Source organism: Danio aesculapii, chromosome 5, assembly GCF_903798145.1.
Source record: "Danio aesculapii chromosome 5, fDanAes4.1, whole genome shotgun sequence".
NCBI lineage: Eukaryota > Metazoa > Chordata > Actinopteri > Cypriniformes > Danionidae > Danio > Danio aesculapii.
In genome coordinates, this window is record NC_079439.1 from 26866373 (window position 1) to 26885040 (window position 18668).

The 18668-nt window shown below is 42.1% G+C and overlaps 2 protein-coding genes across 3 annotated transcripts in view; both read right to left on the minus strand.

The window, feature by feature from the left end:
• Positions 1-18668, minus strand: part of mfsd3 (major facilitator superfamily domain containing 3) — a 48516-nt gene that overhangs the window by 19693 nt on the left and 10155 nt on the right. For both annotated transcript variants that reach the window (XM_056457771.1, XM_056457772.1), the window contains exon 3: positions 10943-11090. In XM_056457771.1, the coding sequence (XP_056313746.1) occupies positions 10943-11090 (148 nt within the window). The remainder of the gene's footprint in view (positions 1-10942; positions 11091-18668) is intronic.
• Positions 4063-9053, minus strand: LOC130229132 (uncharacterized). The gene is made up of 2 exons (XM_056457773.1): positions 7290-9053; positions 4063-4257 (listed from the first exon to the last, which is right to left on the minus strand). Exons 1-2 carry the CDS (start codon positions 8512-8514, stop codon positions 4241-4243), a joined length of 1242 nt encoding a protein of 413 aa, XP_056313748.1. The 5' UTR covers positions 8515-9053; the 3' UTR covers positions 4063-4240.

An 18668-nucleotide genomic window follows, 5' to 3' on the forward strand; every position in this document is an offset into this window, starting at 1 on the left:
CACACAGGACTGCCACATTGTGACAGAGAAACACTCTCATACACATGCTTACATGCAGTGTGTTTTCTAACACACTCTAATTGATTCTCTATTAGCAGTTAAGAATCCCCTGAGTAAACCTCCTTCACAACATAATCAATAACGCGACAAGATCCACAGCCACGGGCTGATTAACCCCCTGCTAATTAGTGACCATCACACACCTCAATCTCTCCAGATCCAATCAGAACACCCGGAGGGGTCTGTCAATCACACACAGGGTCTAGAGTCATGGCTGTTATACTGCTGCTTTTCACATCTAATATTTCAATTGTCACAAATGCACAAAAATTATTTTAAATTGTTTTAAAACAATTAAGTTTAAATCTTCACACAAGTAATGCCCCTTATAGGAACAGAGAATTTTATTAAATTACCTTTCACCTACCATAATTGCCTCTAAAAGAGAATTATATCATTTACACGCCCTACAAATCCATACGAAATTTAATGTGCAAAATAAAATTGTAGCATTGGTATAATTTGGGGATTTTACAATACTGAACAAAAATGTACATATTGATACTATTAATTTAACATTGCCTGTACTGACTCTTTTAAAAATAGACACACAAAACAATGTCATTTTTTTTATTTATATTATTATTCAAAATATAATAAGCAATAAAATACAAAAATATTATATATATATATATATATATATATATATATATATATATATATATATATATATATATATATATATATATATATATATATATATATATATATATATATATATATATATATATACACACATACATATCAAAACAAATTGATATAAACCAGAGATGCCCAAACTAGGGCCCGGGGGCCAAAGTTGGCCCATGGTAACCTTTGATTTGGCCTGCCATGCCATCTGAGAATGGTTTCTGAGAAATCTGAGAAAAAGTTTGGGCCCCTGATGTAAACTAACAATAAATCATAAGCCATCAAACTCAATTACGATAATTTAACACTTATGACAGTTGTACAAAAAAATGTAGACGTCTGTATTCTTGATTTCAGCAACTCTTATGAAGAATTATGAACATATTTGCCTTAAATGGCAATATCAACACCTCTTACTGTTTGCCATGGTGAAACATTATGAGATTTTGACAGAGCAGTTTTAAGCCAGACGTCATACCTTTTAAGTCACAGTGTATCTGAATTGGCGCATAACTTGCCATGTCTACGCTAAAAAAAAAAAAACTTTAAAAAACTTTAATAGAATTTTGTACAGTAGCTGATCCATTTTTAGCTTTACACACACACTTATGAACTCATACAACAACGTTGTCAATCAATGATTATTGCTGTCATTTATGCAATTGTTGATCCACCACTCTGTTTGTTTGGGGGGGGTTTGCGATTGTGCAACAAATCTACTTGAGTGCTGACATCTTGTGGACAAACTAAAGGGTGCAAAATGATTCAAAAGAATTAGAAATAGATTAGAAACAGAATTAGATTGAGTCAGTTCAAGCAAAGATAATGCTGAAAGTATGTACCGAATTCTGATATTTTCTTACAGTAGTAACCTATATGTTATATACACTTGGGGAAATAGTAAAAAGTATTATTCCAAAATGGATTGAATTCATTTATTTCTTCATTGTTGCAAATTTATTAAAAATTAAAAACCTGAAAAATCAAATGTACATCAGTATTCACAGCCTTTGCTCAATACTTTGTTGATGCACCTTTGGCAGCAAGTACAGCCTCAAGTTTTTTTGAATATGATGGCACAAGCTTGGCACACCGGTCTTTGGGAATTTTTGCCTATTCCTCTTTGCAGTACCTCTCAAGCTCTATCAGGTTGGATGGGAAGCGACAGTGTACAGCCATTTTCACATCTCTCCAGAGATGTTTAATAGGACTTAGGTCTGGGCTCTGGCTGGGCCACTCAAGGACATTCACAGAGTTGTTGTGAATCCACTCCATTGATATTTTGGAGGTGTGCTTTGGGTCATTGTCCTGCTGAAAGATGAACCGTCACCCCAGTCTGAGGTCAAGAGCACTCTGAAGCATTTTTTTATTCAGGATGTCTCTGTACATTACTGCATTCATCTTTCCCTCTATCCTGACTAGGCTAGTCTAGGAAAGAAGATTCGGTCTTACTCACACTTTTTCAAATTCTGGTTGTTGGACTAGCAAAAGGTGGTACATATGGGTGCACGAAAGGTGTGCCCTACACCAGTGCTCACTGTAGTAAATGATGACAGTTTTCATTTTAGAGTGAACACACTTTCTAAAGCGGTCAGACCACAAGATTAAGAGCCAGGCTCAAGTTCAGCTCTAGTGACGAAATGTATTGCATGACAATAAGTTTGACTCGTCTTTAAGGTTTCACAACAAAGCACAAATCCCATTTTCACATAAAAGTCCACTGCATGTGAATAAACTCTGTGGCCTGTTGCACCGAAAGCGAATAGAGAGAGAAAGAGATGCGGGTAAAGGTCAACTGGACTTTAAGAGAGGAGTAAGGAATCGTCTGTCATCTTAAACCAGTCTTTTAGATCTAGATGAATCCAGTCCACAACAGCCGCCGGTCAGACAGAAAGCCAATCTGCCATCATTCTCATGCAAACACCCTCCCTGCATCCCCTCAATAACACTCTTTCATATTTCACTCAGATGAGAGGAGACAGAAAGAAAGAGAGCTGTAAGAAAGACAGACAGGGTCTTAAGAGGAAAAACAAGCAACTTCAAGAGAGAGAGAGATTGAGAGAGAGAAAAGGGTGTTAGAGATCGAAAGTGAGTTTAAAACAGACGTACAGTATCACACGAGCAGTTAGTCCCGATAAGATTCGTACTCTCAGATTGCTGATGGCGATCTGTGTATAGGGGTCAGTTTTTGGCCACTCAAGCGTTTCAGATGGGGCCGGGATAAGTGTCCAAATTAGCTTTTAGTGGCCCTGAACAGACAACGGCAGAAACCCAATCTGTGGGAAGCAAGGCCTGAATGCACGACTGTGTCGAATGAACGAGCCCCCTGCGTGTGAAACTTTACATTCCTCTCCATTCACTAACACTGCCTTTAGCACAGAGACAGAGCGAGAGAGAGAGACTGAAATAGAAAGAAGAACAGAAAGGGACTGAGAGAGACACAGGTTAGAGAGAAAGAGGAAGAAAAAAAGAGTGAGCAAAGGACAGGTAAGAAAATTTGAGAGAAAGCAGATATTCACTGTGAACATTTTTGCATCTTTTGGGACTACACTTCCCCTCCTTTCACCAGAATTTTTAAAGCATTCTAATTTAAGCATAAAATCTTAAAGTCAAATCACCCGTAGATATTTCCCCTAACTAAAGCCTTATTGACGCTAGACTTTGGGCATGCACAATTTGTATGGATGCTGCAATTGTCATAATGTGACACCTTTTTTAGCAAAATTCAATTTATATTCAAAATGATAAAAATAATGCAAACTACACCACTTTATTGCAGCACTGCAATCCTGCAGATTAATATTTTCTGTTCTTTCATTTAAGCTAAGAGGTCGCACAGTGACAAATCAATTGGTCACAAGCCTTCACAGGTTAATGTTACATTTTGAATGCAGCAAAATTGGTATCAACTTTGCAAAAACATACATTTCTGATCTCCCAAAATTCCATTTCTATAAATGGAATTCGGGGTGGCATAGTGGCTCAGTGGGCACTGGGTTAGCAGTCACCTTAGATGCAAGGTCACTGGTTCTAGTTTCTTTTGGCCTGTTTCCACTGAGTGGTACAGTACGGTACGGTAGAGGAAACCTTTATCAGGCTTGCATTTCCACTGCCAAAAGGGTACCAATGGTTTCAGTCAGCGTCATTCTCACTCGAGGAAATGTCGAAGCAAAGCTGTACAGGTCGTTCACATATCATACAAGAAGCACTTCACACAAAACAGATGCTTTATACACAAATACTTGTTACTAACCTTTCTATGAACGTAATTTGATTATAACTGCAGATCAAAGATAATTAGCCTACTGTAACGTCTGTAATTATATAAAATAAATAAATAAATGCAACATATATGAACATAATGTGGCGAGTTAGAGGGAAAACACTCACACAGAGGGTTGTAGTACAGACTTTTCCCCGGAGGGTGATTTATTTACAGGTATAATGTGCAGTGGATAGGGGTGTAAAGGTGCTCTTCTGGCCAGGAAGCGTGCAGGTGCTCCGGGGATAGAGAGTGGGGCCGTGATGGGTTGGTCGGTGGTTCAGCAAGTTAGCTGCTTGAGTCCGCTGGGAGAGAGAGAGAGAGACACAGAGGTTAGCTCGGGAGTCATTGGTAGAATGAAGCTCACCCTTGGTTGTCCCGACGCTGCTTATATCGGTTTCCCTTAATGACTCCCAGCTGTGGTTGATCCACTGTGACGAGAAGGCAGCTGGGGTGAATTTGGGACCATGGCGACATTGAATTAGTATACTCGCCACATTCCCCCCCCCTTAGTGTCGTCCTGGTCCGAGATTTCCTATGAAAATATGAACACATTAAGAGAGGAGGGGGTGAATGTTTTGACAGACCTGCCCATCCTGACCATAAACGTGACAGTCCATCCGCGTTTCCGTGGGAGGCCCCGGCTCGATGCTGAACGTTGAAGTGGTAATCCTGGAGCGATAAAAACCATCTGGTTACCCGAGCATTATTATTCTTTGCCGTAGCCATCCATTGGAGGGGTGCATGATCTGTTACAAGGGTGAACCGTCTTCCTAACAGGTAATACTTCAGCTCCAGGATTGCCCACTTGATTGCCAGGGCCTCCTTTTCCACTGTCGCGTATTTGGTTTCTGCTGTTGTCAGCTTCCGACTTATATATACTATGGGGTGTTCTTCTTTGTCATGGACCTGGGAGAGGACCGCCCCCAGGCCCGAGTCGGAAGCATCCGTCTGAAGGATGAAGGGGCAGCTGAAGTCTGGTGCGTGTAGTACTGGAGAAGATGTGAGTGCTGTCTTTAGTGCCTGGAACGCCTTTTCTGCTATTGGGCTCCATCTTATCCTCTCCGGCTGTCCCTTCTTGGTCAGGTCTGTCAACGGGCTGGCTAAGGATGAGAAGTTAGGGATAAAACATCTATAGTAGCCCGCTAACCCCAGAAATGCACGTACCTGGGTTTTTGTTGTTGGTTGTGGGGAGTTTTGCAGTGCTTGGACTTTGCTTTGTTGGGGTTGAATGAGGCCTCTTCCTATATGGAAACCCAGGTACTTGGCTTCTTCTAGACCTAGATGGCATTTTCTGGGGTTTGCTGTGAGTCCGGCCCTTCGTAGATCCAACAGCACCCGCCGCAGGCGGGATAGATGTTCTTCCCATGACTCCGAGTGGACAACCAGATCATCGAGGTAAGCTGCTGTATATGGCTGGTGGGGCCGCAGCAAGATGTCCATCATTCTCTGGAATGTGGCTGGGGCCCCGTGGAGCCCGAAGGGAAGAACCCGGTACTGCCAGTGTCCTCCGGGTGTAGAGAATGCGGTTTTTCCCTGGCCTCCGGACTAAGGGGCAGTTGCCAATAACCTTTGGTGAGGTCCAGAGTCGAAATGAATCGGGCTCCACCCAGTCTGTCCAGCAGCTCATCCACCCGGGGCATGGGGTACCCGTCAAACTTGGACACTTCATTCAGCTTTCTGAAGTCATTACAGAAGCGGAGGGTGCCATCGGGCTTCGGTACCATTACTACAGGACTGGACCACGGGCTGCGTGAAGGTTCGATTATCCCCAACTTCAACATCTTTTCGATCTCTGTGCTTATAGCCAGCCGGCGAGTTTCTGGCACTCGATAAGGCCTTTGCCGGATGATGGTGCCCGGTGGGGTAATAATGTCATGGTGTATGATTGACGTTCGACCCGGTTTTTCACAGAACACATCCTTGAACTGACCAACCAGGGCCTGGAGCTCCCCCTTCTGGGCAGCCGAGAGCTGTTCTCCTATATGGACCACTGGTGTATTCTCCTCTGTAAAGGCCACCAGGGTGCCAGGGGGTGCTATCCAACGTTTCATTAGATTTATGTGATAGAGTTGTTCTTCCCGCCTTCGTCCCGGCTGACGTACTCTATAATTTACCGGACCCACCTTCTCAACCACCGTGTATGGACCCTTCCATGACGCTAAGAACTTTGATGTGGTGGTGGGTATAAGAATCATCACTCGGTCACCCGGATGGAATTCTCTTGGTTGGGCTGGCCGGTTATATATTCGTTGCTGGGCGCGTTGGGCTTCGCGCAAATGGTCTTGGACAATAGGCATTACTTTGTCTATGCGTTCCCTCATGTCCCGTACGTGTTCAATTACCGATCGATGGGGTGCTGGCTCCTGTTCCCACGCCTGTCTGGCCACATCTAATAAGCCACGGGGTTGTCGGCCGAACAACAGTTCGAATGGAGTGAACCCTGTGGACGCTTGGGGTACCTCTCTGATGCCAAATAACACGTACGGGATCATGATGTCCCAGTCGCGCCCGTCTTCTGCCACCACTCTGCGGAGCATGCGTTTCAAGGTTTGATTAAACCGTTCGACGAGTCCATCAGTTTGAGGGTGATATACTGATGTTTTCAGTTGTTTAACCTTCAGGAGGCGGCAGAGTTCGGCCATCAGCCGGGACATAAAGGGCGTGCCCTGGTCAGTCAATATTTCCGCCGGTATTCCCACACGGCTGCACAGCAAAAATAATTCTTTTGCGATTGCGGCTGATGTGGCTTTCCTCAGGGGAATTGCTTCGGGATAACGGGTGGCATAATCCAGGATTACAAGGATGTGTTCATGCCCCCGGGCCGACTTCGGCAAAGGCCCTATCAAGTCCATACCAATGCGGGTGAAGGGTACATCAATGATGGGTAATGGTATTAGAGGGCTGGGGGGAGGTCGGTGGGGAGACGTTTGTTGGCAGGTATTACAGGCTTGACAGTATCTTCTCACGTCTCCTTCAAGTCCTGGCCAGTGAAATCGGTCTCGGATTCTTTTCACCGTATTTCCTGCTCCTAGATGCCCTGCCATTGGGTGGGTATGTGCCAGCTCTAATACCGTCTCCCTTTTGTTCTTTGGAACCACCAACAGGGTTTTCTTTTCCCCCCGCCTCTCTGCGACGCAGTATAGCAGACCACTGATGACTACAAAGTGTGGGAGGGGGTGAGGGGTGGGAAATCGATCCTTCCCATCTACAGCTCTTACTTGTGGCCAGCAATTTTTTAATGTTTGATCCTCTCGCTGGGACCTCCCAAAATCGCCTCCTGTAGTGATCTGTTGAAAAAGATCAAAATATAGATTAGGCGAAATTGTAGACTCACCCCCTTTGTCGCTTTCGGTGGCCAGTAATGCTGGCTGGCGGTCCCGCCGGGCCCGAGCCTTTGGTTGTCTTCTAGGATGCCCCGTTGGAGTATTATGCAGTGCTAGGAGCTCGTCGAACCCCGGCCAGTCTCGGCCCAGGAGGAGGGGTACAGGGAGATCTGGAACCACCCCCACTTCAACGGGCCAGCTACCTAGCTTAGCTGCAATCGTAACCCTCTGTGCTTGTACATAGCGTGTATCCCCATGTACACAAGTTATTGGTATTCGGGCTTTGCTTTCTCCTCTTCGTCTAATTACCCCAGGATGTACCAGTGTGATGGCGCTCCCCGTATCCAATGTGGCTGTTTGCATCTTCCCATCAAGAGAGACTTTTCGGGAGGGGGCCTCGGGGGGGATGGTACGATGTACAACACATCCTGCGAGCCAGGCCGGGGTCGAGTGCACTGGTGGCTCCGTGGGCATCGGCTCATCCAAAGGGCTGGGGACCGCCGGTCTGCTAACTGGTCTTGATGTGCCCTCCACGAGTCGCCATGGTGGATGTGCCTTTCGGGGTGGCAGAGCCGCTCTCTCTCCAGCATCGCGGGCTACAAGAGCCTCAGCCAGCTCCACAGCTTCCACCAAAGCGGCTAAAGATCCCGGATTTCTCATACTGGTGAGTCCGCGTAACCGTCTGGGTAATGCTCGTAACAATTTTTCAACAACCACTTTCTCAGCGACCTGGACGCCGGAGGGGTCCCCCCCTAATAGCCAGAGTCGGCCGAGACGTGAAAGCTGGGCAGCTTGGGTGCGCACCGGAGTTTTCTCATCATATGTCCAGATGGCAAATTGCTGGGCTGCACTAATCGCAGAGAGCCCCACTCTGGCCAAAATCTCCTTTTTTAACGCTCCATAATCATCATTCTTTGGGGCTTCTAGGGAATAATATGCTCGTTGAGCTTCACCGGTCAGAAATGGGGCTAATAGCTTCGCCCATTCTTCTTCTGGCCATTTTTCTCTCTCTGCGATTACCTCAAAAGTGTGAAGGTAGGCATCAATATCGTCCAGGTCGCTGAGTTTGGTTAAATGTTGGTGTGCATTTATCTTCACCTCAGGGAGGGGTACCCGTCCCGCCGCCTGGAGGAGCTGATGTTCCAGTCTTTCTTGTCTTGCGGCAAGCTGCTCCGAGATTTTCTGCTGTCTAGTTGTGACTTCCGCTAGGTGGCGTATGACCTCCTCCATGGACATGCTGTCTCCGGGAAAGCACCCGAGGAAGAGAGAGAGAGAGCGGATGCCTCGTCTGTAACACACAATGGAACAGTCAGAACAGCAGGGTTTTTTTTTTTTTTCACCGGGTAAGTCTGTTTGTGTTTTAATTCCACTCTATTTCTGCCCGCATTCTCCACCAGTTGTGGCGAGTTAGAGGGAAAACACTCACACAGAGGGTTGTAGTACAGACTTTTCCCCGGAGGGTGATTTATTTACAGGTATAATGTGCAGTGGATAGGGGTGTAAAGGTGCTCTTCTGGCCAGGAAGCGTGCAGGTGCTCCGGGGATAGAGAGTGGGGCCGTGATGGGTTGGTCGGTGGTTCAGCAAGTTAGCTGCTTGAGTCCGCTGGGAGAGAGAGAGAGACACAGAGGTTAGCTCGGGAGTCATTGGTAGAATGAAGCTCACCCTTGGTTGTCCCGACGCTGCTTATATCGGTTTCCCTTAATGACTCCCAGCTGTGGTTGATCCACTGTGACGAGAAGGCAGCTGGGGTGAATTTGGGACCATGGCGACATTGAATTAGTATACTCGCCACAATAAACAGACCCTTACAGTCTCCGATATGTTACCAATTACAGAAAAACTACCCACAACATACATTTGGGTTAAAAAACAACACACAACATATAGCCCAGTCAGTGCAAACCTCTTATCTGTATCTAATGTTCACCAGCACATGTAGCAATTCAGTCATTCTGAGTTCATAATAGTCCAAAAGGTGATGATACCTGGTAATCATGTCAGTTTGTTCATCTTTTAGGTTGCTGAAAGAATCATTTGCTCCTTTGTTTTTTGGGCTTCTCCTTTGTTTTTTCACGCATCACCCTCGTGTCTGTCAGTTTCTGAAAGGATGGATATCAGAAGCGCTTCAATAATTATGTGCACGTTATTATCTTCAGCTCAAGATGTTCGTTATTTGAAACATAGACGCACAGCAAGTGCACATGAGAATGCAAAGACACTCGCGCTTTAGAAGGTGTTTTAAAAACTACGGGTTACCGGGTATATTCTGCTCTTTTTCTTGGCTTTGGGGCAATTCATCAAGATGACAACAAGGTTTGTTTAAGCTTGGGTCGATCATGGCTTGTTATTATATGTATATATTATTACGGTGTAATGTCTTAGCTGTGTTTTTAAAAATGGTGGTTCCTTTGTTTTCATTCTTCTGGCTTGTACACGCGCTAGTGACGTATCTCTGTAAACCAATAGCGTTCAGCTGCACGTCTTGCTCTGCCTTTGGTACCCTTTTGTTGTGCTAGATACCCTTTTGAAAGGGTACCCAAAAAGTGGTATGATATGGATCGCTTTTTGGTACCTTTTGACAGTGGAAACGGCCATGTACCGAACCATACCACTCAGTGGAAATGGGTCAAAAGCTTTCCTAACCGTACAGTACCTCTCAGTGCAACTTGGCCATTTGTGGAGCATAGACAGCACACTATGGGTGACGTTACTTTCAGTCTATTAATATACAAACATTACATCATTTTAACCAAAGTACACCACATACCCTAGGTAAGTATCAATGTAAAAACCCATATAATGCATTCTATCATTGTGTAAAACTGCATTACAATGCAATGTTTCATTAAGTCATAACGTAAAGCAAAACAGCCTCAAGAAAGGGTCACACAGGACAGCCACTATGGAGTTTCACTTCACTTTAAACTCTGCCTTCAAAAATGTCTGCCCTCAAGTCTGGAATGGAATAAAGGCAGAAAGCACTGCACCTGTCGTTCTCCAAAATCCTCCATCCACGTGCCTCTGTGCACAGGCTTGTGGACCAATATTGCTCGAGGTAGATAAGCCACTTTGACTGCTCTTGGAACAGTTTAGGTAACCAAACTCCTACATTAACTATTGCAAGACATAACTGGTAAAAAAGAAACTCAGTTCAGTAGACAAGGGCATCATATCAGCAACAAGTACATCTCTATTCAAGAAGTTCAACCTTATGCATCCTGGAGGCCTTTCAGCTCACACCTGAGCCTGCTTTACTCTCAACTCCCACAAAAGGCTGTGTTTACTTCCATTACTATCTCTCTTTCTATCTCTCACACACACACACACACACACACACACACACACACACACACACACTCTATCTCTTTCCCTCTCCCTCTTTCGCGCCTGGGGCTGAGATGGGTGGAGAGATATAGTGAGAAAACACTGAGAAAAAGAAAAGGGCCACGTTTCTTTCACAGAGCGATGGTGGGCTAAAGAAACCGATAAAGCAAGAGGGGGTTTAGAAAAAGGTGCAAGGAGAAATCCAAAGAACAAAGGCTCCCAACACCATTCCTGCAACATTAATGGCAAAGCGTGACTTGGCTGGAAAAGGGTGTTGCAGCTTCAACGCAGTCAGTTTCACCATCATTTTATTACAAAACAACAAAACACACTCCCTACCTGTACTGAGAGAGCAAAAATCCCCCAATTGATGAGCCGCAGATGGAAAAGGCCATGGCAACAACCCCATTCCAGACCCCCAGCTCTCTGGCTGTCATGTGGTGGTCCAGCAGGAAGAGAGGAAACATGGTGATCGCCCCCTGTTCACCTGCACAAAAAACATAGGATTACATCAGCACAAACAGACGCAGCTCGGTCATTGTAAATGCTCTTTTTTCTTAGAAAACTCTGAACTTCAGACACAAAAAAATTGACCAGATTATTGAAAATGTGTTGCTCTCTTATCACATTGCATCAGACTTTTCTGAAAACTGGGGTTAAAGGGACAATTCACCCAAAATAAAAATCTCTTTTACTCAAATCTTGTTTAAGTTTAGTTCTTCTGTTGAACACAAAAGAATGGCTATTGAGAAGAGCTTACCAACTGGTGAGAATACTGGTTACCAACAATAATAAAAAGAAAAAGAATTACTTTTATTCGGCTCCAAAAGAAACTCGTAAAGATTTGAAATTACTTGAGGGTAGGTAAAAGTTGAATACATTTTCATTTTTGGGTAGACTATTCCTAATATTCTCCACAGATCATAACAAATACAAAGGGTTATTTATCAAATCTGTTTAAGTTTCTTTTTTCTGATGAACACACAAGAGGATATTTTGAAAAATGCTTAAATCTGGTAACATTAGTTTGCATGTTCTCCCAGTGATTGCATGGGTTTCCTCCGGGTGCTCCTGTTTCCCCCACAAGTCCAAAGACACGTGGTATAGGTGAATTGGGTAAGCTAAATTGTCCGTATGTATGTGTGTGAATGAGTGTGTATGGATGTTTCCCAGTGATGGGTTGCAGCTAGAAGGGCATCCGCTGTGTAAAACATATGCTGGATAAGTTGGCGGTTTATTCCACTGTGGCGACGCCAGATTAATAAAGGGACTAAGCCGAAAGAAAATGAATGAATGAATGTGTTTAGATATCCAACTAAAATAAACCTAATTCCTACATTTAATCTGGAGTTTTCTTTTAAAAACGTCCTGCCGTTATCAGCACGTAATGAATCTTGGGATGTTCGAGGCCATAAAGGGTCCTGAAAAAAACAGCTTAAACCAGCCTTGGCTGGTTAGCTGGTCGACCTGGTTTTGGAGGGGTTTTGGCCATTTCCAGGCTGGTTTCCAGCTATTTCCAGCCTGGTCTTAGCTGGTCAGGCTGGGAGATGACCAGCTTAAACCAGCTTGATCAGCCTAGCCAGGCTGGGAGCCCAGCCAAAACCAGCTATGTCCAGCTTAAACCAGGCTGGTCATTTTCCAGCCTGACAAGCTAAGACCAGCCTGGAAATGGCTGGAAACCAGCCTGGAAATGGCCAAAACCCCTCTAAAACCGGGCTGGTCAACCAGCTAAAACCAGCCAACCAGCCTAGGCTGGTTCAAGCTGGATTTTTCAGCAGGGTGGTTGTGTCTTTCGTCTAGGAAATGACGGATGCATTATTTTTTTAAGGCTGAATTTGAAAGCTGAATTTTCAAGGCTGAATTTGAGGAGTCTTTGAATTTTAAAAAAAAAATTGACAGCGATGACGCAGTGCCCTTCGAATGCATTATCGCAGGATGCAGCCTCTGAAATGAGACACAGCTATTCACATACATAGTATTTGCTTTTCCTAGGCCTCTATGGAAGTAAATGGATACATAGGTTTTTATAACATTTTTCAAAATATATATTCTTGTGTGTTCAATGTAAAAAAAAACTCACAATGGTTTAAAACCACTTGAGGGTGTAAATAGTGAGTAAATGTTGATTTTGGGGTGAACTATATAAATATAGCTTGCTATCAGAGAGTCCAATAAATCATAAGCTGAGCAGAGGCCATGTTTTTCGCACTTTACTCCGCAATCAGTTACCTTCATTGCCTTCCAGTCTTTTTATTATTTTCTGAAAGTTAGTCACTTAAACTCAGACAAATGTGACAAAAACACATTTGCTATTGAAATGGTTGCCGTTACACTGCGACGAGTCCTGCGTCGCTGCATGATAGCGGGAGCACGGAGGCCTCGGTAACCCGCCGCCGTGTATTATTTAACGGCATTGTCATTATTTATGGAGTCTGCCTTCAGTTCGACAGCGAGACAGCCCGCTGACTGACAGCTCTGAGACCGCCGTCAAACAGAAACTGCGCTTCCGGGGTCCCCGGGATGAAACCGGTGAGAAACAAAAACAGAAAATCAAATCAAAAATCAGACGCTTCTGCCGGAGTTCTGCTACGGTCGCTGACAGCGCCACGTGAGCTCTTTGACGTCGCTCTCTTTGTGGGGGATTGAGTCTGACAGTAGAACTAAATTTGTAAAGGGTGTTGTAAAGTCTGTAATGTGGTGGCAACAATGAACAATGGGACTCGTTTTTCACATTCAGCACATCTTTTCTTCATATTAAGCAGCTATGCAACCCTGGTCCGATGCGTTCAAGGAACAAGGTTGCAGTTTTACATAAGGAGACATACAGTATAGTCTGCATGCCAAGCACATTTAGTAATGACACTAAACATTAAAAATTATTCGTTTGCTTACTATATTGTTTTTGTTTTAAATGTCAAAACAGCCAGTTCTAGTTATTTTATTTATTTATTTTATTATTTTTTTTGTTGACAATTTTATTTATTAATTAATTTATTTATTTATTTTATTTTTTATTTTTTGCAACATTTAATTCCTGCATAACCATAACTGACAGTATTATTTGAAATAATATAGCATAACCACAAGCCACATGACCGCTCGATCATTCCCATCCACAGCTGGAAACCACTTGAAAATTCTGTTTTCCTGGATACACTGGATTTATTAGGTGTGTGTTAGTAAAAGGTTAATATTCATTAATTTTCCTTCGGGTTAGTCCCTTTATTCATCAAGGGTCGCCACTGCAGAATGAACCACCAACTTATCCAGCACGTTTTACACAGCGGATGCCCTTCCAGCTGTAACCCAGTAGGAAACATCCATATACTTATTCACACACAAGGCCAATTACATTCATTTATTTTCCTTCGGCTTAGTCCCTTTATTCATCAAGGGTCGCCACTGCAGAATGAACTGCCAACTTATTCAGCATGTTTTACACAGCGGATGCCCTTCCAGCTGTAACCCAGTAGAAAACACCCATACACACTCATTCACACACATACACTAGGGCCAATTTAGTTTAATCAATTCACCTATACCGCATGTCTTTGGACTGTGGGGTATATACATACATACACACACACACACACACACACACACACACACACACACACACACACACACACACACACACACACACACACACACACACACACACACACACACATATATATATACGTACATACATACATACATCAAGAGATATAATGTCTTTAAACATTTCTAGCACATTATTTTGTCATGAAAAATCTTTTTTTTTTATTTGCTGTAATTGAAAATCAGGGTTATTCCAGCAAACAGTGATAACTCAAAACATTGGCATTGTGTCTAAAAATATAAACATGTCTAACAACATGGCATGTTATTGTCATTTCTGTCCATAAGCCATTTTATGCTCTAAATACTATTTTATAATAGAATTAAAAGAAATGTCATCAGAAGATTGCAGAAAATAACAAAAATTACATTTACTTAAACATAATTAAATATAGGGCTGCACGGTGGCGCAGTGGGTGGCATGTTCGCCCCACAGCAAGAAGGTCGCTAGTTCGAGCCCCGGCTGGGTCAGTTGGTGTTTCTGTGTGGAGTTTGCATGTTCTCCCCGTGTTCGCGTGGCTTTCCTCCGGGTGCTCCGGTTTCCCCCACAAGTCCAACGACATGCGGTATAGGTGAATTGGGTAGGCTAAATTGTCTGTAGTGTATGTGTGTGAATGAGTGTGTATGGATGTTTCCCAGTGATGAGTTGCAGCTGGAAGGGCATCCGCTGCGTAAAACATATGCTGGATAAGTTGGCGGTTCATTCCACTGTGGCGACCCCTGTTTAATAAAGGGACTAAGCCGAAAAGAAAATGAATGAATGAATTCATTCATTAAATAGAGAAACTGAGAATTTCAAGTGGTTTCTTAATTTTTCCATTGCTGTAAAGAAAATCTTTCTTAATCCTTATGAAAATACTATTAATCTGCACTAAAACAGCACAATTAAAAAACTAAAAGTGAATCTGAAGGAGACACTGCAGAAGAAATAGTGTTCATACTGTCAACGTGGTAGTTAAAATGTATACAAAACGGCGGGAAAGATCATTTCCATGTGCGCTCTAGACATGCGCTTCAGCTTTTTGCCTCAGTCTTTTTTTTCTTCTACGCTGCTTCAAACTAATTATTTTTTAAGCAGGGATTGAAAACAAACAACAAGGCTGCTTATTTATGTCTATAAATAATCTCAGAGCAACAATTGTCCATTTCACATGGGATTTCATTAGACATCCACAAAAACACAGTGGAGAAAAGCAAAAGAAGGGAGGCACTGGGAGGAGAAAGGGGGAGAGATAGAAAAAGAGAGAGAGAGATGCTGTATTAGTTTGACTCTGTAAACTATGATAGATAGATAATGATAGATAATGGGGAACAGACTGAAAAATGGACAACAGATTAAGGATGACATGGATTATTTATGACAGAAAATAAAGAAAGAAATGTGCAACAATATGTGGTGATTGAACTAACCCGATCAAAGGTCTAAATTTTTGCCATATTCTAAAGCTGAAATCTGAAAAGCTAATAAAGATTACCATAAAAGGAAACATTTAGATCCCTATTAATGACTATCAACTTGAGTATGGACTTCATTCATTCACCTTCGGCTTCCTTATTTATCAGGGGTCACCATAGCAGGATAAACCAACTATTCAGGCATATGTTTTAGCAACGGATGCCCTTCCAGCCACAACCCAGTACTGAGAAACATCCATACACTCTCTTATTCACACATGCACTCTCATACACTACGGCCAATTTTGTTTACCCAATTCACTTATGGCGCATGTCTTTGGACTGTGGAGGAAACCAGAGCACCTGGAGGAAACCCACGCGAACACGAGGAGAACATGCAAACTCCACACAGAAATGCCAACTGGCCCAGTGTATGGACTTATGTTACTTTATTATTATTATTATTGCATTATAGCCTTTTTAATTGTGTTTTTGTTCAAACCATTTACCATATCAGGTAAAACCAAATATTTCTAATGCCTGTTACTGTGTCAATAACATTCTGTTCGAGTTCTCAATACTCAGCTTATATTTCATTAACATTATGAAAAGGTAGTGGGTTTTACGAAAAGGTAGTGGGTTTTCTCATAGTGGGTTTACACAAACACATCCACTACAGTTGTTCTAGGATCTATAGAGCTGCGCATCGTTGGTTTTGCTCTTCAGTATTTGGACTCTCAGTGGTAATTTAAACCACACTGAACTGAGCTAAACTGAACTGAACTTAAACACTACAAACTGAACTACACTGTTCCTATTTACTATGACCTTTTATGTGAAGCTGCTTTGACACAATCTACATTGTATAAGCGCTATACAAATAAAGGTGAATTGAATTGAATTCTAGCTGATATTTTATACAAAATGATTAGTTACACTTTCATTTTACGGTATTATGTAATATTAATTAATATTAACAGTACTTTATTTTATGCATTAGGTTTACAGTTATAATACAAATGTACGGTGGCCGAGAGAGCTTAACGTGCTGCGATTGAAGAAAACAAGTGCAATTACAAAAAACACCAGCAAATTAAGAAAAGATTTTCATCCGTTTTTACAAATCCTCACAACACACACACATTTGTTAAAAAAACATGCTGCATTTTCCCACAACGCAAACAAATAAATATAACGCTGCATTTTCTCACAACGCAAACAATTTACAAAAATATGCTGCACTAAGTCGAGGCTGAAATGCAGAGGTGACCGTGCTTTTGCAGTAGCTGGTCCCAGGTTGTGGAATGCTCTGCCCCTTTGTATCAGATCTGTTTCATCCCTGTCTGTTTTTAAATCTAGGTTAAAAACTTATCTCTTTGATTTGGCATTTTATCAGTGAAAAGTGTCTGTTTTAGCAATAATTTTATAATTTTATATATACATTTGTTTTTATCTGTTTTGATTTGTACTGTGCAGCACATTGGTCAACCTCTGGTTGTGTTAAATAGTGCTATAGAAATAAAATTGACATTGACATTGACATTGACATAGAAGTGCCGTAAGCCAACCAACAGTGATGTCAAGCGCAACGTACAACAAAATCAGTAGAAAACGGAGGACACCATGGTAGGAACTGTTATTGTTTTTTGTCTTGAGTTTTATGATAATAGACAAACAATAGCTCACATATCTGCAGACATAGCACACATGTTATTGACACAGTAACAGGTATTCGAATTTTCTAGTTTTACCTGATATGGTCATGGTTTAGACAAAAAAACAATTAAAAAAGGGTTATAATAATAATAATAATAATAATAATAATAATAATAAAGTAACACAAGTCCATACACTGTGTCAGCTGGCATTACTAGTTTGCATGTTCTCCCCGTGTTCGCATAACATATGCAAAAGAGAAAAAACTGTTTGATGGCCATCAAGGCTGCAAAAAAAAAAAAACACACAACACAGCAGACAAATGTGATAAATGATAGGTAAATCAATTAGCCTTCTCTTAGTCTGCATTTAAATTTTGGAATCCTGTGGCCATGTTTGCATGAATTCATCTAATTAGTGTATTAAGTGCCACTGTAGTTCCTTTTGTGTTAGATACCTTGATCAGATGTAAGAGATAAGTTAGTTCTTCCAAATGCCTTTCTAAAATTGTCTAGCATAAACATGCTAAAAAGCAGGTACACTGAAAAAATTATTCAAGGATGATTCCTTAGATTTACTCAATTTTTTTACGTTAAGTGGTTGTAAACACTTTATTTGGGCTGAATTTAAACAAACAAATTAAGTTAAACATTGCTCAATTTAATTTGTTTGTTTAAATTCAACACAAATAAATTGTTTGCAACAGTTTTGCACGCAACACTTTTTTCAGTGTACTTGTCAATAGTTCTAGGAACTGTGAATAACTTCTTGTGGTGCTAAACCTTGTAAATACCCTAGCAACAAGAGAGGTCCCCTAAAAACTATTTGAAAAACATTTTCTCTTGTAAAACTTTACAATAGTTCCTAGATCCTATTGTGCAATGGCAAAATGCAGGCACTTCCACCAGCAGTTTTGGAACTATATAGGCACTGTTCCATTGTGTTACGATGCAGTTTGGTTCAGGACAGCTCACTTTTGTGGGCTATTCTAGCACCACTTTTTTAATATCACTTTGGATAAGATTCCAAGTGAGTCATACCGTTACCATAACGTGATGTACTGTGCAGGGGCGTAGCAACTGGGGGTGATGGTTTTAGAGACAGACCATTTAGAAACAGGTGATTAATAATTATATGAATGTAAACTTTTGATGTCATCCAGCTGTCCCCTCCACTTTTAAAATGTTCGCTACGCCCCGTATGCACACTGCTGATCACTGACTGGTCTGAAAAAATAGTCACTACCAGTATCATTGGATTTGTGACATGATACGCTAAAGCCTGTTTGTTTAAATAGCAGCAGCCACTGCTGTATTGTTGGTTCACATGACTAAACCATTTTTATACCACAACAAGAAAAAGTCAACTGAAATAGCAGCATCAAGATCAGCAGAAGAGTTTCAAACATTCCTCT

Bases quoted from the DNA above. Each gene is read 5' to 3' on its own strand.
- LOC130229132 (XM_056457773.1), bottom strand. From the start codon at position 8,514: ATGTCCATGGAGGAGGTCATACGCCACCTAGCGGAAGTCACAACTAGA.